Genomic DNA, 25906 nt, shown 5'->3' on the forward strand with positions numbered 1-25906 from the left:
CGTCCCACGATATATCGCGATACGTGTATTTGAATTTTTTGCAATAATAATAATGCAAAAACAGAAGTATTTGTTTGCATTTGCTTTTTTTCCCCACCCATTTACATATATATTATATTTTCAGAAGCCCCCCCCCCGCCATATATTTTCATAATATATTGCCATATATTGTGTATCGTATCGATATCATGAGCCCAATATCATATATCGTATCGTGAATTGGGGGGCGGCCATAGATGAATGGTTAGTGAGCCCGCCTAGGGAGCCAGAGGCCCTGGTTGCCCCAGGTTCGATTCCAGACCAGGACAGCATATGTGTCGATGAAATGAAATTTGTCCCTGAGCAAGACTCTTAACCCCTAATTGCTCACAGGTTCTCATTGGAAACAAGACCGCAAGGACTTTCATGAACGACCTGTTAAAAGGAATTATCCTTATCCTTTAATTTTGTGTATCGGCACACCCCTACTACTTATGTATTGACAACCTTCCAGTGCAACACCGTTTGAAGTCGAGCTCCATCTCCCGGGGAGAGCAACAGTACTGGGCTAGGTCTGGGCTGGCTGGCAGCCTGCCAAAGCATCGGGGAAGAGGAGGAGGAGGAGGAGGCCCATGCCCCGGGCCTCCTTTGTCCTCCACTAAGAAAGCTCCAGGAAACGTAGTGGGACATGCTCGTTGTATTCTCCAACCCAAAGCGGTGTCAGATTCCACAAAGTGGCAGCAAAAGGAATCGAAGGTATGGCCGCGGGGTGCGCATTCCAGTCCTGTGATGACATCGCCCCCGCCTCTATTCTTCTCCTCTGCTCCGCATTCAAATCCGCGCAACCGCCGCGCTGCGCTGCCCCGTGTGGACAATGGCTGGCAGAGATGCAGCACGACGTCTTGGGGGAAATATAGCTGTGAAAACCTGGGCTGTGTCCACAGCTGCTGCTCATAAGTCACGCCGCCGTGTCCCGCCCGGCTTCTACAACGTCTCAGGGACCCCAAATCAACCCCGTAAAATCATCAGTGCTTTTTCTTTTTACTCTGAGGGTGTACAAATGGACCCATTAAAAGGAGTGGTTCACCCAAAAAATGACTTTTTACACACCCCATGAAGCCTTGAATTCATGGATTTTCTTTTGTTTTCGTCACATTCCTAAGCCAATAATTTGATGACTAGCGGAGTCTCCAGTAGGAGACTCAAAGAGCCTTTCTCTCCTATTGACCGATGACCCGGTCATCAAACTATTGTCTCAGGACAAAAATTGGGTGTGTAATTGATAGAAACTAAGTCATTTTTTGGGTGAACTACTTCCTGGTTCACTCTCAGAGGTACAGACGCCCGTAAGGGTCCATCTTTTGGACCCCTGGTGGTTGAGAAAAAAAGTGGCTTAGCACTGGTGCCTGCAGTAGAAGTAGGGAACCCAGTAGGCTGAAAATAGCAGCTTTCCACTGTAATGGTGAGAACACAGCCTACACATGCATGTGCTGTGGAAAAGCTGTGAAGTCTAAAAGCCCTGGTTGGGGGGGGGGTCTCTGATTCTGACTGGATTATATCCACTCTTTGGCTATTCAAAAATAGCAGATATACAAGCTCATAGCGCGGCACCGAGTGCCGTGCTATGAGCTTGTAGATCTGCTATTTTTGAAAAATCGTGAAAAAATATGTTTTATATATATTTTTTAAAACTGTTAGGATTTAGAAAACATTTTAAGAATCGGACTCAGGCCTTAATGGGTTAAACCCCAGCATCCTTATTGTGGGGAAGACTTTCGCAGAGAATAGCCGATCGACAAGTAACAGAAAAGACGCTGGTATAGAGCACTGAGGTCTAACATCACTGCCGCTAGAGGGCGCTATCTCCCTGGGTCGCGGCGTAATTGTTTGTATTGGAATCTTAGATCACGTCATATAAGAACTGTGTTCCAAAAAATACTTGAATATTTAATTATATTATATACCATATTTAATAATATATATATATTTTTTTGCGGTTTTCAAAAAGAATTTGCAATATTTTATGGGAAGAATGAATGGTAGGGTTAGTGTCGAAGTGTCCTTGAGCAAGACACTGAAAGAGTGTCTTGCAGGTCGGTGCCTTGCACGGTTTCCTCTGCCATTTGTGTGTGTGAGTAATGGGGTGAATGTTCTTTGGAGAAAAAAGCGCAATACAAAATGCACCATTTAACAAACGAAAGAAAGAAAGAATGTCTAACCCGGTCGTTCTGATGTTGCGACTTCAGAATCTGGCCTGAAGTTACGAAGTAGCAAAGGGATAAACAAAAGACCTTGTCTGGAAGAATTATTACATAATACACAAGCAAAGACAGACAGACAACCCACACACACGCGCACGCATGCACGCACACACACACACACACACACACACACGCAGACACACACACACTACTGTGAACCACTACACATAATGCAGTCTAAATCCACATTCATTATCATCTCGTTTTCATTTCAAAGGCTGCATTAAGAAAAGTTAGAGTGGGCCCAATTACGCAGCGTGTTGCTCCATTGCCTGTGGTAGTGCTTGGTAGTGCCATATTATTAATCACATCAAAGCTGGACTTTTCTTTCTTTCTTTCTTTTCTTTTTTCTTCAGTTTAGCGGAAATTAGGTCTCCCTCCTAAATGTCCATGTTGTAAGTTTAGTTGGCACATGGGGGGGTTCTGGACATCTCATTTTAGTTCTGCATCACCGAACTGTAACAACACTGACTAATCAGAGGCAAGCTTTGATCCCCTTTTTTACACTGTAAAACCCTCAGTGTTCATTTATCCATGTGCAACTCTGACTGGTAGAGTATGTTAATACAATATAACTATGTAACAATATGACTAGTATCTGTATTTCTAAGGTTGAGATCCTTTAACAATTCCTATAGAGGGTTTCAAATGGACCCTTACAGGTCTGTAACTTTGTGAGTGTACAAATGGAACCCAATGGAACCGTTATGGTGGTCTTTGAAATTAAAAAGTTTGGGAACCGCCGGTATTGTAATCGTATAGCAGACGTTAAAGGGATAGTTCACCCCCAAAATGACTTTTTTTCTATCGATTAGTCACCCCATAAAGACTTGAATTCATGGATATTTTTTTGTTCCGGTAGGAGACACAAAGAGTCTCCTTTGTGTCTCCTACCGGAACCGCTGCCTACCGGTCATCAAATTATTGGCTTAGGAATGCGACAAAAACTAAAAAAATATCCATTAGTCTCCATGGGGTGACTAAACGATAGAAAAAAAAGATTTTTGGGGGGGGTTGAACTATCCCTTTAATGTCTAATCTCATGTACATACCTGCTGCTATTGGGGACCTACCGAAAGTGCTACCACTTTTGTGTCTAACCTCGTGCACCTTATGTCTGACCTCATGTGCGTGTACGTGCTGGTGGCAGCTGGATTATGCTGTGTATGTAGATATCTTAGATTTTGGCCTATTCTCAACATGTTTCTTCGTTTTTCTTTCTTTTTCTCCTCAGGCTGAAAAAGGGCTGAATTGTTTTTGTTTTGTTCAGAGCCGAGTGGCTTACATTTGGCAACACTTACAAAAAAAAGAAGTAATAATAATACTGATATTGCACAATAGTTAATTGAAATGGCTGTAATGTGATGCATTTGTATGCGACTTTGTTATGGTCCAAAAGGTACAGTATGATAAGGTCAGCCGTCGGGTAACTCTATGCACAGCAGCCATATTGTGAAGACATTCACAGGTGTTACCAATGATACTAATGAAGGCTCTGTTCCATTCTGGTCAAACAGAGTCAGGGTGTTGATATCGTGCATGTTGGCTCACTGGAAACACTCTGCTACACCAAGTGGCTTTAAAATTTGGGTCCAGGGACCCTCATGGTTCTTTAAATGGTTTCCAAATGGCCCCTTACGAGTGCGTAACTCTGAGAGTGTACAAATGGAACCAAATGGTTCCATTTCTACACTCTCGTGGAAATTGAGAAATCTGAGAACCACTGTGCTACACTAAATGGAACAGAGCCTTCATTAGTATCATTGGTAACACCTGTGAATGTCTTCACAATATGGCTGCTGTGCATAGAGCCTATTTTCATATTTTCAAATACGGCCCTCTTTGAAAAGCGTTTGGACACCCCTGGTGTAATGTTAACCTTTACTTATCCTTCCTAACTCCGCTTGTCCTTTTCTTCCCGGCCCCCGGGACAAAAGCCCCCCTGACAGCTAGTGGCCCCGAGGGGCCCTCGGGTTCCAACAGAGACACTTGTTTTGTTTCTCCAACGTCAGAGGTACGACCGACCTCCTTTAAAAAAAAAAAAACAGGCCCATGAGGGACCCCGTCCGCTTAGCGAGCCAATTAACCATTTAACACACAAACGGCACAGTTGACGGACAAACATCACGCCCCCGCTAAAAGTCCAGCAGGAGAATGTCACGGTCTGGCTAAAAAGGGTTTTAACACTTTCCCTGTAAACACGCCAGTGTCTACAAAAAAAGAAAAGCGGAAAGTTTCCTTCCTGTTTCGACCTCTTGTCCATGCTAAGGCTATTGTGATGAGGGGTCCGGGGGCCTCCCCACAAAAAAACGTTATGTAGCAAGAAGGGGCAAGAAGAAGCAAGGGACTGGCTGAACAAACATGCTTATGTGTTTGCTCAACCCTTCCCCAAAGTAAAGTAGACACACTGGATAGGGACATGTCAAGCTTTTGGGGTTTGGCGGAGAGCGCGTTGGTGCACAGTCAAAATCCTCAGTGTATTTAAAATGTGGTGAAAGTGATTTATTTCTTAATTTTTTGATCAAATAAGAGTTGAATAGCTCTACATTTTGAGCATTCATTGTTAAGACTGTTTGTTCAGTAACAGGAGGTCCTCCCCGTCTCTCCAGCTCTTCAGTAAACCGAAAATACATTTTCAGTTTGGGATACTCATTTTATCAAATCAGGAGAGAGAACTCCTACATGATACAGGCTATAACAAAGTGAACAGACAGAGTTGCAACCGGAACACTATACAATTGAAGCTGATAAATGCTGTTTGTGGGGTTCTCTCTCCTGATTGGATGAAATTGGTATCCTGACCTGAAAATGTATTTTCTGTTTACTAAAGACCTGGAGAGAATGATAGAGCTTTAACCTTTTAACCTTTTGTTGTTGCGTTATATAAAGCCATATCACTTACAGCAGTGGATTTCACCCTTTTTCATGCCAAGGAGGGCCCCTAAAATGATATACATTTGGCCACGGACCCCCCATCTGAAAACGTTTTGTGCCAGGGACCCCCCAGATGCAAAGATTTGAGTCAAAAATGTTCGCTTTAAAAAATATATATTCGAAGATATGCACACATTTTCAAGATTTTTCAAAAATAGCAGATCTACAAGCTCATAGCGCACCGAGTGCCGCGCTATGAGCTTGTAGATCTGCTATTTTTGAATAGCCAAAGCTAAGTGGTTAAAATGATGGTGACGCTATGTTAACTAATTTCGCTGGGGACCCCCTGGTACCCCCCCCACCCCCGCCGCCCCAAGGACCACTGGTGGTCCCCGGACCACTGGTTGACCACTGACTTACAGGACCTTTAACTCAGAGAGCCAAATGGACCCATTATTTTGTACACTCTCCGAGTTACAAACGGTTAAATTGACATGGAGGACTTCACTGCGCGGGGTGTGAAAATGGTAAAAAATGGTGCATTTAAACATGAACTTGAAAAGCTTCCACGTGAACCATGTCTGAAGTTTCTTCAGTTATTTTCCATTCGTCAGCAGGAAAGGCTTTAAAAACTAAATTAACTTGAAGAGGAAAACAAAAAAGGGCCCGCGAGGGTTTCGTTACACTCCCTGTGTAACGGGGGGGGGGGGGGGGGGGGGGGGGGGGAGTCAGGGGAGGGGAAAGGTGGAAGATGATTGGTCCAGTTTGAGTTTGAGTTTAAACCAAAACATCATGAATAATGCATGGGGGATAATGATGTAGCATGGGGCTAGCAAAGCGGGCCGGGGGGGGGAGACGCGCACAGTGGGGGGTCCTTTTTGGGTGCACTTTTTACTCTCAGAGTTCAATTAAAGCTGCAATCCGCTGGAACGAATGAAACTAAATTCAATTTGTATGTGAATAAAACATTCTTTTCATCTGTATGATATTATGTTATAGTGCGTTGTTGTTGTCGGGCAGAAACCTTGTATCTCTCCATAATTTCACTTTTTATATTTTTTGTAAATGAATGCCTCACTTCTTCATCCTCTACACATACAGTGTCACACAAACGTAGCAAAGTTAGCAGATCTACTAGCTCAAAACACAGGTTTTGAGCTGCTAATACAGTACATGTGCAGTGGTTGGAGGTGGTCTCCCTCCTCTTCCATTGAGGCATTTAGACCCTGTAAAAGCAGTAATGCCTGAAGCCCATGGGCCCAATATCTCCCTCTGGACAAGCAGGGGTTCCATCTTGACAAGGCGGTAGGTAGGTAGGTAGGTGGAAAAACTACATTTTTTTTTACTTCAGTAAAAGTATCAATACTGCAATGTAGAAATGCTCTGTTACAAATAAAAGTCCGGAATTCAAAATGTACTTGAGTAAAAGTACAAAAGTATTGGTATCAAAATGTACTTAAAGTACCAAAAGTAGAAAGTACTCATTATGCAGAATGTCCCATTTCACAGGTTTTCAAATGTATAAACATCTTTTGAAAATAGCAGATCTACAAGCTCACAATGCGTCGCATCGCGACGCATTGTGAGCTTGTAGATCGTCTATTTTCAAATGGCCAAAACGTCCTGTATATAGGGCTGAAGTGGTTAATGTATGTTTTGTAGTAATAATCAAAATCTACAAAGTAACTAGTAACTAAAGTTTTAAAATAATTGAAGTGGAGTAAAAGTACAATATTTGCCTCTGAGATGTAGTGGAGTAGAAGTAAAAGTACAGAAATTTTGAAATACTCCAGCAAAGTAAAACACCTCAAAATTGCACTTAAGTACAGCACTTGAGTAAATGTACTCAGTTACTTTACACCACTGGTTAAGTACTAGGCATAGGTTCTCTCTCACAAAAGAGCCGCGGTTTGAATCCCGCGTTAGGTCATGATAAAACTTACGGAACGCCGCTTTAACACGGAAGGATTTAGAAGTCCTACTGGGATCAGAGGAGACAGAGAGACAGAGAGACAGAGAGACAGAGAGACAGAGAGACAGAGAGACAGCTGCTTGCTGCTCACTGCGCTCTATCATCATCATCCTCATCATCATCCTCCTCATCACCATGATGCCGGTTTGAGTTTAGTTTCCCAGGCTGTCTCTCTCCAACGGCCCTGGTTCTTTTCATCCAGGGAAACACGGGGAACAGTTTTACGAGCCCTATTGTTGGTTTCGAGGGTTTTTGTTCAACACTGAACATCACTGAACCTCTAGCTTCGGTGATGGAGTTTCATGTGGCACGCTTGTGTTGTAAAAAGAAAACATAAAGATAGATGGAAATGATGGAGTGGGGGAGGGGGGAGGAACTGCTTGTTCCTCGTGATTTAAACGCAGGCGACGTCTAAAACCCTTTCCTTCAGTTTGATTGATTGTAATTAGAAAATAAGTTGTGACGTGCTTTTTTCTAGATTAACCCCTTGGATCCTGGCATCCGTATATTCTCGGCAAATATTAAGTAGTTCGTCTATTTTCGGCGAAGAGAATTGGCGTAAAAAGGGAAGCCCCGGTCAACTAAGTATATAGGGTTTCATTTGTTAGAGAATAAGTTGTAAACTATTTCCTAGATTAAAAGGCACAATTTTAACGGCTTTAATTGGCTATTATGTCATAGGTCAACCAACATAATTCCCACTCGGCTTAGCCAAAGCTACACTAATTAACATCTTACGAGTCAATGTTTTTACATCAATTTAAGGCTTAATGTCACCATTCCCGTTAGCTCCAAAAACACCCACAAGAGTCTGTGGTTAATGTCTGCTCGTCACTTCGCGCCACGCTGCCAGCTTGTGCATACGATGTTCTTTTTTTTCCATTTTTGAAAAAGCCTGAAAGTGTGAGAACGACTGAAGGCATTTGTTTACAGCTTCTCTCATTCCACGACTCTCTAACACTCTACAGTAAATTGCAGATTATAATAGATTCTGCTTACATGACACTGTAGTAGCGCTCCCATCGAGGGCATAAATAAATCCACGTGAGTGAAAAGAACACCAGCATATCATGAAAAGGCACGGCTAGACCCTCCCCCCCCCCCAAAGAGGGGAATAGATCTACAACCAAGTAGATTTTAGACACGTTCTTTTTTTCTGGCTAGTGATACCGTTGTGGGCTTGTAAAGTAAGTCGTTAAGTAGCCTCGGGTAGCCATGATATGGCCCCATAGGTCAGGAGCCTATCTCCTGTTTCCATAGCGTGAGGCAGTTTGATGTCCAAATACAGCCCCTGGACATGATGCTAGTATGTCACTGGGACTTAACCCCAATCCAACCCTTGATGCTGAATGCCAAGCAGGGAGACAGAGACACTAGGTATCATTTTTATAGTCTTTTGACATGGTTTAGCCGGGGAGTGCACCCCCCAAGGCCACTGATTTGGTGGCCTAGGGATCTGCTGTTTTCGGCAAAGAGACGTGGGGCCCTATCTTGGCCTTACCCATTATGCCTAAATATTTTTGGCTTTTTTTACAAAAGAAAAAGTGAAAATAGCCGTCGACACATTGTGAGCTTGTAGATTTAAAATGTTTTTCAAAATAGTAAAAATGCCTAAAAGGTTTAGGCATTAGGGGTAAGGCGGCACGCAAGACAGGGCCCTTGGTGTATATGGGGATTAAAAAGTAGTGGGCCAAGTTAATGACCGGATTCCCTGGGGGATTCCCCACCGGTCAAGATGCTATCCGCTATTTTGAAAATGTATGACAATTTGTGAACATTTTTGAATGTATATATATTTTAAAGCGAACATTATTTGTAACTCCAATCTTTGCTTCTGGGGGTTCTACAAATGTCTTCTAATTTCTAAACCCTAACAGTTTTTTGGAAAAAACATATAACGACCTCCAACATTATGAATTTGGCCGTGGACCCCCATCTGAAGATATTTTGTTCCAGCCCCCCCCCCCCGTCCACCCCCCCGTCCACCCCTAGAAGCAAAGATTTGAGTAAAATATATACATTCCAAAATTTGCAAAATGTTTACATTTTTTAAGAAATTGTAGAGCTTTTTGAATATTTTTGAATATATATTTTTGAATAGCCAATAGTATACAAGCTAACAGCGCGAGGCGTTGTGAGCTTGTAGATCGGCTATTTTTGGCAAAGCGGTATAGGTGTAGAGCAGACAAAGTTAAAAAAAAATAATAAAAAAAACACAATTGTATACAATATAGAGGGGGTCCCTGCTTCATCTCTCGCTCTCAGCTAGGGGGTCCTTGGTCTGAAAACGTTGAAGACCCCTGTGTTACAGAGTACAACGGGGGGCTTCAGTCCCCCCGGGGGGGGCAGGCAGGCAGACAGACAGACTGAGGGGAGGACGGTTCAGTGATTGCTGCTTCCCCTTTTAATGGGCTGCTGGTGTTAGCCACAGAACAATGAGCTCAAGTGGTCACGTAACACGTAGGTGATAAACTGGAAGGGGCTGGCAGGGAGAACAATGGGGCGGAGGTAATCTGACAGTCTGGAGGAACACCCTCAGGGACGGAGGGACAGACACACACACACACACACACACACACACACACACACACACACACACACACACACACACACACACACACACACACACACACACACACACACACACACACACACACACACACACACACACACACACACACACACACACACACACACACACACACACACACACACACACACACACACACACACAGAAGAGGTTTATAGGCCTGTCAGCCTAGAAGCCTCCTATCTCCGTATTCTAACTTTTTGTGTTGTTTTGTAAATTAAAGGAGCAGTTCGCCCCAAAAATGACTTATTTTCTATCAATTACTCACCCCCATGAAGCCTTGAATTTGTGGAGATTTGTTTAGTTTTTGTCGCATTCCTAAGCCAATAATCTCCGGTAAGAGACTCTTTGAGTCTTCTCCTGACGGATGACCCGGTCATCAAATTATTGGGTTAGGAATGCGACAAAAACTAAACAAATCTCCATGAATTCAAGGCACGGGGTGTGTAATTGATAGAAAATAAGTCATTTTTTTTGGATGAACTGCTCCTTTAAAAACGCTACTTGAGCACTCTACAACGTCACACAAAAGCCGAAAAAGTAGCAGATCCACAAGCTCAAAGCGTGGCGCGAAGAGACACGTTTTGAGCTCGTCCCTGGCACAAAATATTTTGAGGTGAGGGTCCGTGGCCAAATAAATATTTATTTTGGGGGTCCTTGACACAAACAAATATAAATGTCATAGTGCTTCGAAACCGCCTGGCTGAGGTGGAGAACAAGGCAGGAACATAAAGTGACTTCATGTTTGTCCCTGTCCTAGGCCTGTCACAATTAATCACAACATAATCGTCTAATTTCAATTATTGTATTTATTATTTTACATCATCGTTTCCATGTTGAAAAAATGTCATACATTGAAAAAAGCTGAAATGGCAGATCTACAAGCTTACAACGCGTCACTTTGTGACTTGTAGAGCAGCTATTTCTGGAATCTTTAAGTTTTTTGAAAGAATAAAATGACTAAATAATCATTTTTGACTACGAAGCCTAAAAGGCAATTTATAAAAGAAATTCATATGTTCAATGCCAAAAACACAATTCAATCGTTAATCGCAATTATTTGTGCGACAATTCATCGTCAACTTAAATGTTGTAATCGTGACGGCCCTACCCTGTCCTAGCACCTCTTCACCTCCCTGTGCTCAATCTTCAGCCCAAAAAGGCCCAGAGCGAGGCTGGACACTGGTGGTCCGTACGGAGGGGTCGATAGGTTATCGTCGTGATAAAGCATGACCTCCTGTTGGCCCTGGGCTAGAGGGGGGCCCTCAGCCCCTCAAGACCCTCTCTTTAGCTGTCAGGCGCCATCTCTGTGGTGAAGCACTTAGTCACGCAAATAGAAAAAAGGAACGAGAAGCCAGGACGAATTCTAAATTTAAAAAAAGCAGGGATTGTTCCAAGTAGAAGTGTAGCTGTAGGCAGTACAATAGGCATGTGACGATTTATCATGTACATCGATTGAAATCGATTCAAACTGGTGACAATCTAAATCGATTTAAAACAAAATGTATCGCGGTGCAAACAGCAGAGAGAACAAAATACTGGATCTTTGTAAGAGGATTGATAGAGAGTTTTCAGTCAATTTGCTAATGTATTGAAAAGAGTTTCAGAGAAAACAGAGTATTGTAAAATAAAAATCATAAAAGAGAAGAAAATACTGGATTTGTGTAAGAGAAATAATAAAAATGTTTAAAAAAATCGGCGATTTGTCTGGAAAATAATTCTGCGTACAATGATGCCAACGGACGCTCCACAACCAGGTGTTCTGCCGTGTCCTCGTAGTCGGACTAATGACTAATGTGACTCTTGCTCAAATGCTGGGACTTTTTCCCTCTTTATATCGTCTCGGTCGGGGGAATCAGCAAAAGTAGCAGATCTACAAGCAAAAAAAAAAACAGTCTGGCAGAGCAGAGTTTTTGTACTTCAAAGCGAAGTTCATAAAGGCGGTGGATAGATGCAGCAAAGTCGTTATTGACAATGATGTGTCGTCTCCAACCATCAAACTCTTCCACGAGCTTCAACGTTCAGCTGTAACACCGACATGTAAAGTAACTAAATACATGTACTCAAGTACTGTACTTAAGTACAATTTTGAGGTACTTTTACTTTACCGGAGTATTTCCAATCGTCTATACTTTTACTTCTACTCCACTACATCTCAGAGGTAAATATTGTACTTTTACTCCACTACAATTATAGTTACTTTGAAGATATATTACATTATAAAACATACACTAACCACTTACGTTATACCTAGGGTTAGGGTTAGGGTTACCCGTGGCGCCATGACGCGTTGTGAGCTTGTAGATCAGCTATTTTCAGCACAGGACACTGTCGTGCCGCCATGTACAAATCAGGCCTTAGTCGTTTTCCTCCCAAACCCCTATCATCATCTCATCACAACTTCCAGAGCCTTTTGTAGAGGTGATAAACTCTAGCGTAACATTAGGCCTCATCCGCAACCCTTCCATTTCGCAATTGCAGGCGTGAAAATCCCCCCCTTCCAAAACAGCCAACGCTGTCATTTGGGGGGTAATTACACGCGCTAAGGAAGGGACGCAGCGCTTAGTCATTGTGTCCCAGAGGAGGGGAATTTCAGGCCAGGTGTGACCCGACGAGCCGCTGTGTGAACCTGCGGCGCGTTTTCTTCTCAGTGCCGGGCGGTGGGGCGGCCAAAACCCCTATTCGGAAGAAGAAACCTGTCAAGAGAACGGCGAGGATAAAGGAAACGTCGAACGAGGAGTTTGACGGGGGTGCCATTGTTGTAACCTGAGAGAACAGTCCATTGTGCGAGAGACGGAGGAGGATTCCGAGGGACTCGATATCTAAAAAAAAAAGGGAGCAACCCTTTCTCCGGTTGTGTTGTCTTTGAAGCCTTTGAGGAAGACCTGACCCCCCGTCATATAGGTGGGGTCCCACCCACATCGAGATGCCCCCCCCCCCTCCTCCTCTACCTACCCTGAGGGCCGAGAAAGCTGTCTTCTGGAGGAAGCCTTAGGGCTGTGCACGCTAAAGCAGCTCTCCCGTGAATTAAAGCCAAGGGAGAGATGTTGAGGACAGGCTTTCGGCGTGCAGGGGGGCCGTGTTCATTACTGTGTCATCAACATGGGGGGGGGGCTTGATCGGTCCTGGACGACGCTAATCCTCTGGGATAGATTTCCCTGTAAGCCAGGGGTATTCAACAGGGGGTCCGGGACCCCTAGGGGGTCCTCAGAGTTACTACAGGGGGTCCGCCAAATCTGTGTGATACTGTATGATCATTGTCTTTTATATTAACCACTTGAACCCTATTCTAAGGGCAACTTTAGCCGAAAATAGCCGATCTACAAGCTCACATGCCTCGCGCTGCGAGGCATGTGAGCTTGTAGATCGGCTATTTTCAGCAAAGAGGGGGAAAAAGAGCAGACCAAGTACAGCGTGAAAGTTTACTAAGTATTGACGGTTTAAGTCGTTAAATGTCTGAAAATACACGTTAACATGAATCCAACATCTATGAAAAGCTTTAATCTGCAACACAATTTTATGTAATACATAGTGGGGGTCCCTGCTTCATCTCTCTCTCAGTTAGGGGGTCCTTGGCCTGAAAAGGTTGAAGACCCCTGATGTAAGCTTTCGCTGAAGGTGGGGGGGGTTTTACTGTGTGGAGTCACCTTGGCTCCACAGACCCACACTCACCTCGACACCAGGCACGCGGCGGCAGCGAGGGCGAGTGATGCGTCTGTGTGGTGCAACGTAGGCACCCCGTTCTACCTCGGCGCGATCGGTTCAAATCACTCGCCGACGCGACCGCGCTCGTATTCCAGCCGTTCTCACACACACTCCGATTTCATGAGCAATTTCTCCCATCGAAAATAACCCCAGGAAAATCAAACATTACCCGGGCCGCAAAAAAAGAAAACGCAACTTGCGCGTCGAGGGGGTTTGAATATTCATTGAGCCGTCAGAAGAGCGAAGACGGAAAACTGGTTCATTAGTCAGCGAGACGCCTCGGTGGTTTGCGGGGATCATGTCTGAACGGAGAGCTGTCGGGTTTTTTTTCGGCTGGCTCAACAGCTATTGTCAGAGAATCCCCCGGCATCATGGGTTTGGAGGTTACAGATTTGCAGAGGTTTAGTGGCTATATGACAGGTGTGGCATCGACGCAGCCACAGGCAGAACTCTGCAAACCTGCTTGTATAAGCATGTTCCCAAAAGCCTTGTACCGCCCCTACTACTGTCTGCAATTTGTGTCTGGAAGATAAAAGGAAAGCACACACTGTATCTGACTAACGCACAGTCTGCATCATTTATCTGAGATGAAAGCTAAACAAGGGAAACTCTCGTGCTGTTACTGTGCATTTAGGTTCACTGTAGATGGTTATGACAGTAGAGGAACAATATGTGCTATAACAGGGGTTCTCAAACGTTTTAATTTCAAGGAACCCAGTTTGGTGTGCATGCAGGCCCCAGACCCACATAACTCTGACAGAGTAAAAAATGGAACCAAAGGGAAGTTACAGACTCGTGGGGTTCCATTTGGTTCCTACTGTAGCTCTCAATCATTTGGTTGGGGACCACCCTCAAGGACCCCTGGGGGTCCCCAGACCCCACTTTGAGGACCACTGTACTACACAACCCACAAGAGAAGCTTCCTTGTCCATTTTTGGCCATTGCTGGTGTTCCTGCAATTCCCATAATGCATTTAGTGGGCAAGCACAGCCTATAAAGGCAGCCATTATATCAACCTGATTCATATTTTCTGAAGTCAAGGTCGCAATTTTGCCATGAACTCAGCAAAAGCAAAAGGTTGTGGCCACTGTGGAGGCTACTGTATGAAACAAGGTTTCATAGTTTTCACATTCACAGATGTTATACTGGTGACATCACTAGGGAGAACTTTTCAGGACACAGAGAACACTTGCTCAGTATTATAGCCCTTATGCTGTTTTTGGTGTCCAGGGGGTCCCCAGCAAAAGTAGTTAATATCGCGTCATTTTAACCAACTTTATACTTTAGCAATTCAAAAATAGCAGATATACAAGCTCATATGAGCTACTATTTTTGTAAAATCGTGCACATTTTTGCAAATCTTTGAATATAATGATAATGTTTTTTAACACATGGGGTGCCAGGTTTTTTTTAAAACAGAGTACACTGAGTGCCAGGATTTTTAACCATTTTTGAGGAGCCGAGATACACAGGCTTTTGAAGTCATAAGTTAACCAGGAAGTGGATTGGAGTCTTTGGTCGTATTCTGGTTCGTCTTCATGTCGTAAAATCGGGGCGTTTTGAGAATATTTAAGGGCGTGTTATTTAAATGACGCTCGGTTTCAGCCATGACATTTATCAACGCTGGGACCAAGTGTACGCTCGGATCAGCTGTGTAGGATGCGTTGATAAATGTGACTTCGACGTTGGTGTACGGCCGAATATATGGAAAAATATATGGCGGTTTATACGCTGCGTTGATAAATGAGGGCCAATGTGTTTAACTGAAATCTTTGCTTCTGGGGGTCCCTGGGACAAAATATTTTTGAATTGGGGGTCGGCGGCCAAACACATTTTTGGGGGTCCTTGACATGAAAAAGTTAGAAAACCCCTGATATATAGCGACATATGTTTTTCAGAAAAACTGTTAGGATTTAGAAGACTTTTAAAAAAAAGTCTTATAATGAATGGGGTTATTATGACAACAGATTTAAGTATCAAACGTCACTCACTGTTCCTGTTGGCCTTGAGCTTGGACAGGAGCTTCTGCGTGCAGGGCAGGTCTCCACTCTTCACAGCCTGCAGGAGATCCTGCTCCTTCCCCATGGTGGCGAGCAACGCCGCAAATACAAAGTCCGCCTCCTTTTTTCTCCTCACAGACACATGCTGCCGGGCCCCGGAGGAGGAGACATCAAGCTGCCTCAGGTAAGACAGACGCCCCCCACACCCCTTACAACCCCCCCTCCAGCGACCGACACACACACGGCCCAGAGGAAATTAGAACAAAAAAAAAAGACCCAGACGGGCGGCAGACGATCCGCCGGAGGTCGGAGGGAAAAGCCTTAGATCGGAAAACCCGCCGCGACACGTATATCCCGGTTGCCCTGCGTCCCAGACGTCGAGGAAAAAAGTATTCCGCTCCTTAATTTCCTGTAGGCAGACGACTTTTTTTCGGTGGGCTCGATTTTTTTGGGGGGGGGGCGGGAGGGGTGGGTTGGAGAGTCGTTCTTTCCAGAAGCTGCCAGCTGTGGGGTTTTGGAGGAGGCTGCTGTGTGGAGCTATTTGGTGATGGGATGGTGGGCGGGGGGGGGGGGGGGGGGACCACTGTGGGATGCTGTGGTCGGAGGGGCCCAGAGAGAGGGCCTGGCGGAGCCTCGTCAAGCAGCAGCAGCAGGACACGACCTGGAGGGAGGAGAGCAGAGAGAGAACAGCTCAGCTAGTGTTGTAAAGCAGTGATTCTCAAAACTTTTTCATGCCAGGGACCCTCAAAATTGCTATATATTTGGTCACGGACCCCCCCATCTGAAAATATGTTGCCAGGGACCCCCCAGAAGCAAAGATTTGTGTTAAAATGTTTGCTTTAAAATATATATACATATTCAAAAAACTTCACTAATGTTCAAGATTTTAGAAAAATAGCAGATCTACAAGCTTGTACATCTGCTATTTTTAAATAGCCAAAGTATAAAAGGTTGAAGTGGTTAAAATGATTGTGATGCTATATTAACACATTTTGCTGGGGACCCCCTGGAACCTCCCCAAGGACCCCCGGGGGTCCCCGGACGACACTTTGAGAACCAATGTTGTATAGCAGTGATTCTCAATCTTTCTCTTTTTTTTTTATTTCAGGGACCCCCAGTGTGAGACGCAATAGGCCACGGGAGTCACGGGACCCCCGTTTGATACCATATTTCATCTCTGGGACCCGATTCTACACAGTGAAATCCTCAGTGTATTAAGAACTGAGGCCGATTCTACACATATGCCTTCTAAATCAGTATTTCTCAACACTTTCAAGATTAAAAAAAAATGTTCAAAAATAGCAGATGTACAAAGTTTTATATCTGATATTTTTTGAATAGCCAACGCAAAGGTCTAAAATGACACGATGCTTTTCCGGTTTTAATGTGTTTAATTGTACACTCTGAGAGTGTATACAATTGAAAGTACACTCGGGTTGAAAGTAGTTAAACGTAGGGCAAATGAAAGTGTTTCGGTTAAAACAAAACGGTTTGTTTGTGAAAAAGTCTAAGCTCAATATTCAGATAGTTACTAGTAATCATTACTATAGTGTTTGTTCAGGCCCCCGCCGTCTCTCCAGCTCTTTTCCACAGAGAACACATTTTCAGATGGGTTGCCATTTTCAACCAATCAGGAAAGAATACCCATTCATCAGCTTGTATAGTGTTCCAGCTCCAGTTTTGTCTGCAGGATACAGGATACAGACCCGACCTATAAAATGTTTGTTTCTGTTTGCTTAAAGAGCTGGAGAGCAGGGGGAGACCCCCCGTTACTGATCAAACACTCTATAGCAATGATAAGCATCAGAAGAGAGAGCTATCTAAATATAACCAAAGAAAACACTTGCTGCACCTTTAAGTTAATGGATTGAATACTTCTTTCATACCTCTGGTTCAGGCTCAGCAGCACTAAACCACATCCATTCCACACTCACGTCTGCATATGGCTGTAACGGGGGGGGGGGGGGGCTCTAACCACAAAGAAACCCAACCAACCCAACACAGGATTTCCCCGTGTCTCAATCCGCTTGGAGTTTAATCGTAATTAGATAAATTTACCATGAAACGTTACAGCGATGTAAAACAACCTAAGGCACCATGATTCCTCGCCCCCCCCCCTCCCCTCCTTTTCTAAACAAACCCCCATCCACCCACCCACCGCCGACTGGCTGGGAGATCAGTCGTGCACGCCGATGCTCCTCAGGAAAAGAGGTCGCAATATCCTGAAAACTAAACAGAAAGTGTCCTCATATAATACTCTCCCCACACACACACACACACGCACACGCACGCGCACGCACACGCACACGCACACGCACACGCACACCAGCAGTACCAGCCTTGTGACAAGACGGTGACACTTCAGCCAGCCGCCGCAGCATTGTGAGCTTGTAGATCGGCTATCTTCAAATGGCCGAAATGCATACAGGGCTGAAGTGGGTAATGGATGCTTTGTAATAATAATCAAAATCTACAAAGTAACTAGTACAGTACCTACATTTTTCAAATAAGTGAAAGTAAAAGTACAATATTTGCCTCTGAGATGTAGTGGAGTAGAAAGTAAAAGTACTGAACATTGGAAATACTCCAGTAAAGTCAAATGACCTCAAACATATGTGCTTAAGTACAGTACTTAAGTAAATGTTCTTGGTTTACTTTCCAACACTGACTGGTGCTAACCGGACCTTTATTGACAAAAGGTCTCAGAGACACCGACTATCCGTATTAAGCGTGCCTGTGTTGTATAAATATTGATGAGGCATCCACAACAGCCTAACATCACCACCACGCCAGCTGCTGTTGTTTACAACTTGCCCTCACACTTCTACCGTACATTTTCTATGATCGCTTTGACTGGATTCACATTCAACTGGAGATCGGGGGAACTTAAAGACTCTTCCACCCCGGTGGAACGCACGACCCACGCTAAACGGAGGACGATGCCGCACACACCGGAAAAAAGCACGCTCTACAAGCTCACCGCATGTCGCATCACAACGCGTCGAGAGCTTGTAGATCGGCTATATTTACGGGAGGGAAGAAATGTAATCACTTGGATCTCGCGGGATCCCCGTGAGAAAGACGCGGATGTCCTTATCTAAATTCTCAGGAATAGCAGATGCGCAAGCTGCGAGCTTGTACATCTGCCATTTTTGAAAAATAAAATAAAAATCTTTAACATTAACCCTTTCAGACCTGGAACGCATCTGTGTCACTTTAGATTTCTTTGGGCTATTCAAAAATAGCAGATATACAAGCTCATAGCGTGGCACCGAGTGCCGCGCTATGAGCTTGTAGATCTGCTATTTTTGGAAAAATCTTGAATTTTTTGTTAGGATTTAGATTTTTTTTTAAGAATCGCCTCAGGTCTTAATGGGCTAATATTCCCTTCTGGGGGTCCCTGACACAAAATATTTGAGATGGGGGTCCGCGGCCAAATACATATCATTTTGGGGTGGCGGGGGGAGGGGTCCTTAACATGAAAAAGAACCACAGCGTCATAGGGACAAGCCAGCCCTGTGCATATTATGAAGGTTATTGTCCTCATATCACCAGGAGAGGGAATGCTCTGGCATGCAGGGCCACATCATGCGCTGCTGCTGTTGCTGTATAAACACTAAGTGTGTTTGGGGGGAAAAAAGCAGGGATCACCACTGAGATATGGACGGTTCCTGGCTTGCTACCCCCCCTGTGTGTGTGCTCCTCTGTTCAGCGCTGTTTTCCTGGTTCCAACTTGTTTCATTACATAACCACCACCGTGAGCCTGAGAGAGAGTACACCACACACACACACACACACACACACACACACACAGAGCACCGACTGGGCGTAAGCAAGGCTGTCATTCCTAATCACTGTGATCTCGTCCCCCTCTTCTCTTCTCTTCTCTTCTCTTCTCTTCTCTCTCCCCCTCCAGGGCCTAGAAGGCAGGCTTTTCATGCTCATTGCATTGATGACAATGGACCACATTTATATAGCCGCCCTTTCTAGGCTTTGCGACCCATTCAAAGTACTTTTACAATGTACTTCGCAGTCGTTCGCACGGCGCACGCACGCACACACACACACACACACACACACACACACACGGTGCAGATCAGGGGTCTTCAACAGGGGGTCCGGGACCCCTAGGGGGGTCCTCAGAGTTATTACAGGGGGTTCGCCAAATCTTTGTGATAGGATTTTTTTTTTACATTAACCACTAGAACCTTAGCCTCCCTATTCTGAAGGGATTATCCGAAAATAGCAGATCTACAAGCTCACAACGCCTCACACCAAAAGGTCAAGTTTACAAAGTATTGAGGGTTTTAAGTCGTTAAATTAGCATGAATCCTATATGTAGTGGTCCCTGCGGCACCGAGTGCTGCGCTATGAGCTTGTAGATCTGCTATTTTTTTCTTAAATCATGAACATTTTTGCAAATCTTTGAATACATATATTTTCAAAGCGAACATTTGTAACTCAAATCTACGCTTCTGGAGGTCCCTGGAACCAAACATTTCACAAATGTTCGCTTCCAAAAATATATATATTCAAAGGTATACAAAATGTGTGCTAAAGTTCACGCTGATGTTCACGATTTTTTCAAAAAATAGCAGATCTACAAGCTTATAGGGCTTGTATATCTGCTTCTTTTGAATAGCCAAATAAATCTAAAATGACAGAGATGCCTTCCCCGGTTGAATGGGTAAAAAGATAGTACGATGGAGGGCGGAAAGTCTTTAAAACAGTCATTTTCGTATAAGATTCATTTGTTCCAGCAAAAGGTTTGTAGCCGATCTACTCACTTGTAGATCGGCTATTTCCAGTGTGAGACGCCAGCACACAGCAGGTGTTACGCATGACATGGTAATGAGGCACGCATTCGCACACATTCACACACATCTTCTTGCTCGAGGGCACTTCGACACACAACCAGAAAGAGGAGGAGCCGGGAGCCTTCAGGCTACAGACGACCGCCACTACGCCCAACACACACACACACACACACACACACACACACACACACACACACACACACACACAGGGAATAACATCCACATATCGTGTTGCTGTCGGGAGGAAACCTCAATATACAAAAACTTGTTACTTTTCAGGATTAAAATTCAAAAATAGCAAAAAAAACAGCCGAACGCATCGCAGATCGGCTACTGTTGCTACTTTTGTGTGACACTGTAGTATGACAAAGTAGGGCATTCGTTCGTCACACAATAGCATCAAAGCGAGCTTGTTTTGAGCTTGTAGATCTGCTACTTTTGCTCATTTTGAATTTGAATCCTGGAAATTATCAGTTTAGGACAGGGGTCTTCAACAGGGGGTCCGGGACCCCTAAGGGGTCCTCAGAGTTTCTACAGGGGGTCCGCCAAATCTTTGTGGGATAGGATTTTTCTTTTTACATTAACCACTTGAACCCTGGTATCCCTTTTCTGAGGAGAACTTTAGCCAAAAATAGCAGATCTACAAGCTCACAACGCCTCGCACTGCGAGGCGTTGTGAGCTTGTAGATCGGCTATTTTTGGCAAAGAGGGGAAAAAAGAGCAGACCAAGTATACAAAAAAAGTTTCATCTGAAACTCAATTTTATACAATATAGAGGGGGGTCCCTGCTTCATCTCTCTCTCAGCTAGGGGGTCCTTGGCCTGAAAACGTTGAAGACCCCTGGTTTATGACATATGAAATTTCCACCCCGACAGAGACGATATGCTACATTATGCGAGTTTGAGAGAGCGAGCAACTTCCACAGTCTTGCCAGGCTGATCTCAAGTGCAACACTTTGATTCATTTAGTTAACTTTCACCTCTGTTCCCTAAAGCAGTGGTTCTCAAACTTTTTCATGCCAAGGACCCCCAAAATTGATATGTACTGTATTTGGCCGCGGACCCCCATCTGAAAATGCATGTACCAGGGACCCCCAGAAGCGCAGATTTGAGAAAAAAATGTTCGCTTTAAAAATATATATATTCAAAGATTTGCACATATCTTCACGATTTAAAACAAAATAGTAGATCTACAAGCTTGTAGCGCAGCAAGAAGTGTCGCGCTATGAGCTTGTATATCTGCTATTTTTGAATAGCCCAAGTTGAAAAAATATTGTTAAAGTGGTAAAAATGATTGTGACGCTTTTTTAACTAATGTTGCTGGGGACCCCCTGGTGCACCCCCCCCCCCCCCCCCCACCCCAAGTACCCCTGGGGGTCCCAGACCCCACTTTGATAACCAATGCCCTGGAGTACGGTGAAATTTAAACTAAATCACTTCCACCTCTCTTACCCTGAAGTACAGTATTGTTTAAATGGGGATTATGGAACATGTCTTATGTAATATAGTTAGTGGCTTACTACAGTATGAAAGAGTTGCAGTGCTGTGTATTACACAGGGAACAGTAATAGTAGGTACACTGCAGTGCACAGCAAAGAAAGTACTGCTATGCACTAAAGATAACATACAGCTATACAGACAAGATAGTACCTTTTGTGTACTATACAGTCAAGATAGTATTATCTGTGTACTATACAGTAAAGAAAGTACTATGTGTGTGCTATACAGTAAATGTAGTACTATTTGTGCTAAGACACAGTGTTTAATTCTGTGATTCAGTGTTTAGGAATTTGGTGGGACATGTTTACATTGTATAGCCCAGCACACTGCCAGCAAACAGGGCTGCAGAGTCCAAAGCCATCAATCGCAGTGTGTACGTAGCGTTTTCCTGCGACTGATAGTAGCATAAAGCCTCACTATGAATCATATACGAGATGTATCTCCTTGTATCCAGGCATATCATACACAGACGTTGACCATATCAACCCGTTTCACTGAATCTGTATCTACTTTGTTGTACGATGATAAGATATGCAATGTCCCTGCCTTATTATTTGTTCACAAAGGCAATGGGATGATGGCATTCATTAACGCTAGTCAACAGATTAACTACTTGAACCAGGGGTCTTAAACAGGGGGTCCGGGACCCCTAGGGGGTCCTCAGAGTTACTACAGGGGGTCCGCCAAATCTTTGTGTGATAGGATTTTTTTTTTACCTTAACCACTTGGACCCTAGCATCCCTTTTCCAAGGAGAACTCAGGAGAGCTCACAACGCCTCGCAGTGCGAGGCGTTGTGAGCTTGTAGATCGGCTATTTTTGGCAAAGAGGTGTTTGGTGTAGGTAGCGGGAAAAAAGAGCAGACGAAGTAAACAAAAAAAGTTAAATCTGAAACACAATTTTATACAATATAGAGGGGGTCCCTGCTTCATCTCTCTCTCAGCTAGGGGGTCCTTGGCCTGAAAACGTTGAAGACCCCTGACTTGAACCCTATGGCAAAAATAGAGCATCTACAAGCTTTTGAAAAATGTTCAAAGATTAGTAAACATTTTCAAAAAATAAGAATGTGGCATAATTCGGGCTCTGATATGGAGGTAGAACTTGCCAGCCACAACGTGCGTACCAGTGCCATGGCCTAGCTCCCGAAATGCAATGTCGTTGTTGCATTTGAGTTCAGAGCACAGAGGAATGTGGTATTTCTGTTCCATGAGAGCTCCTTTTTTTAAAACATAAATAAATTACTCAATTACAGGCCAGGGCATCCTGCAAAAATAATACTTTTTGCGAGTGTAAACTAGCTCTCCCCTGCCCCTTCACTAGGATGGGATCTCTTCAAACTGCACCACCAATCTATCATGCCTTGACACCAGCAGCCACATCATTGAAAAGCCGGGCCACTGCCTTCAATAAACATAATGTTGGAGAACTCTTGTTGTGACCTAGCGGTGGATGCTTGGATGTCAAGAAGAGGGTAGGGAGAGAGGCGGCCCGGGAAACCGGAGGCTGTGAGCTTGTATATCTGCTGTTTTTGAATAGCCAACGTATTACAGTTGATTTAGTCGACTAAAACGTATTTTTGGCGGTGCCTTGATGGCGTCGTAATGGCTGATTTTACACTTGGTTGCATGCTGAAAATAGCCGATCTACAAGCTCATGACGCAGAGCTTGTAGATCTGCTATTTTTAAAATGACTTGTGTTTTAGTTCTACTGGATCTGGATTCTCCACTCTTCCTCTACTTCCCCCTACTCTTTGTTGACGAAATTGTCAATATATTTAGTCTTAGTTTTAGTCATCGTAGCTTAGTTTTTATTTCGTTTTTATTTCGTCAGTGAAAAAAGGTAGTCGACGATAGCCGATCTACAAGCTCATGACGCAGAGCTTGTAGATCTGCTATTTTTAAAATGACTTGTGTTTTAGTTCTACTGGATCTGGATTCTCCACTCTTCCTCTACTTCCCCCTACTCTTTGTTGACGAAATTGTCAATATATTTAGTCTTAGTTTTAGTCATCGTAGCTTAGTTTTAATTTCGTTTTTATTTCGTCAGTGAAAAAAGGTAGTCGACGAACATTTTTCGTCATAGTTTTAGTCGACGAAATCAACACTGCAATGTATAAATGGATAAAGTGGTTGAAATGATTGTGACGCCAACCAGACCACTACAATCCCTTCCACTGCACCAGGGGCTTCACACATGACACCTGGACTGTCCACTTATGCCCTAAAAGGTGCTCCAAGTGATGTTTTAAAACAAAGTTCGTTGATGAAAAGTTAAAAACTCGATATTCCGATTGCTATAGTGTGTTTGTTCAGTTAACAGGGGTCTCCCCCGTCTCTCCAGCTCTTTAGTAAACAGAAAATACATGTTCAGTTGGGGTTATTAAATGTCATCCAATCAGGAGAGAGAACCCCATGATGATCATTTATCAGCTTGTTGTGTTCCAGTTCCAAAGTTGTCTGCTCATTTATTTGTTTCATCACTTCCGATTACACTTGTTTATCCTTTATTCTGTATGAGTTCTGTATTTTCTGTTTACTAAAGAACAGTTATTAACAAGACAAATATCACTTACAACACCTTAAAGCAGGGATGGGCAACTTTGACGATGGACACTATATTTCCGCACTCACTCCAGAGGGCCACACTTTTTTCGCCATTCTATGTCACACAAAAGTAGCCGATCTACAAGCTCAAAACGCGTCGCAGTGTGACGCGTTTTGAGCTTGTAGATGTGCTATTTTTGCTATTTTTTAATTGGAATCCTGTTTTTTTGTGTGCAATTTTTGAATTGGAATCCTGAAAAGTAACATTTATATATAATTTCAAATGCATTTAGTTATACTTATGTTAAGTTAACTTTATGAACTTAAATTAAAATATACATTGGACATAAAAAAAATACTTTTAATACTAGTCATTAAGCTACTAATATAGACTGAAGTAATTAATGCGGGTCATGTTTGCATGTTTGGAATTGTAACAGCTGAAATCAATAATATATCAGTATTCCGATATTAACCTGCGGGCCGCATAAAGTGAAGGTGGGGGGCCACATGCGGATGTGGCCCCCAGGCCGCCAGTTGCCCATGCCTTAAAGCATTATTTTCATACTTCAGCTATTTTCAAGGAATTGTGAAAAATGTTGACAAAATATTGGATGCAAATACAGGGACCGCAGGGTTAAGTGGCACTAAAGCAATATCAGCAGACAACATTAGTGTCCTCTCCACCGTCCAGTAACATTTTCCACATCTATTTTCATATACTATTGAGTAGCTATCGGACATACTAAAAACTCTCACATACTAATTTGGCACATTATATAGTATACTATGGCTAGTCGTACACATCCATAGCCTACTGTACTTCCACTTAAATGTAGAGTCGTACCGATACAATTGTTTCCTACCCGATACCGATTCCCATAACTTGCGTATCAGTCGATACCGAGTACCTACCTAAAATATCTAGGGACAGTGGTTCTCAAAGTGGGGTCCAGGGACCAAATGGGTTCCTTGAGGCGGTTCCAAATGGACCCTTTACAGGTCTGTAACTCTGAGTGTACAAATGGAACCAAATGGACCCTTACAGGTCTGTAACTCGGAGAGTGTACAAATGGAACCAAATGGACCCTTACAGGTCTGTAACTCGGAGAGTGTACAAATGGAACCAAATGGACCCTTACTCGGAGAGTGTACAAATGGAACCAAATGGACCCTTACAGGTCTGTAACTCTGAGAGTTATGGGGGTCCTTGAAAACAAAAGACTTGAGGACCACTGATCTAATTCAAATTCCATTAATAATTGTTAATGTGCAGCTGCAAGTTAGTAAAATAATAATGTAAATAGTACGGTAAGAAACAGTCGTGCAACATCAACTGAAGCAATCAAAATATGACTGTAAATTAAGTATAATCATGTGATAAATTGATTAAATTCCGTGGTATTGGATAGGGCATAGACTGGCATACTCGCCGATACAGATGCCAGCATTTGAGGCAGTATCTGCATCTTTTCCAACTGTACTTAAGGTAGGGTAAGTGATATTGTTTTGTTATTTTTTTGTTTTTTGTTAAAGTACTATATTCACAGGGGTCTCTCCAGCTCTTTAGTAAACAGAATTATGTACATTTCAGGTAGGTGACAACATTTAAGCCAATGGGGGGCACGGTGGCGCAGTCAGTAGTGCTGTCACCTCACAGCTGAAAC

The 25906-nt window shown here is 43.6% G+C and overlaps 1 protein-coding gene across 1 annotated transcript in view; it reads right to left on the reverse strand.

Moving 5' to 3' along the window:
* The window catches only part of caskin2 (CASK interacting protein 2), a 144467-nt gene that overhangs the window by 116285 nt on the left and 2276 nt on the right, over window positions 1-25906 (reverse strand). The window contains 1 exon segment of the mRNA XM_084072176.1: window positions 15373-16042. Within this exon segment, the coding sequence (XP_083928302.1) occupies window positions 15373-15466 (94 nt within the window). The 5' untranslated portion in view covers window positions 15467-16042.

Source organism: Gymnoscopelus microlampas (genome assembly GCF_963454915.1).
Source record: "Gymnoscopelus microlampas genome assembly, chromosome: 11".
Lineage (NCBI taxonomy): Eukaryota > Metazoa > Chordata > Actinopteri > Myctophiformes > Myctophidae > Gymnoscopelus > Gymnoscopelus microlampas.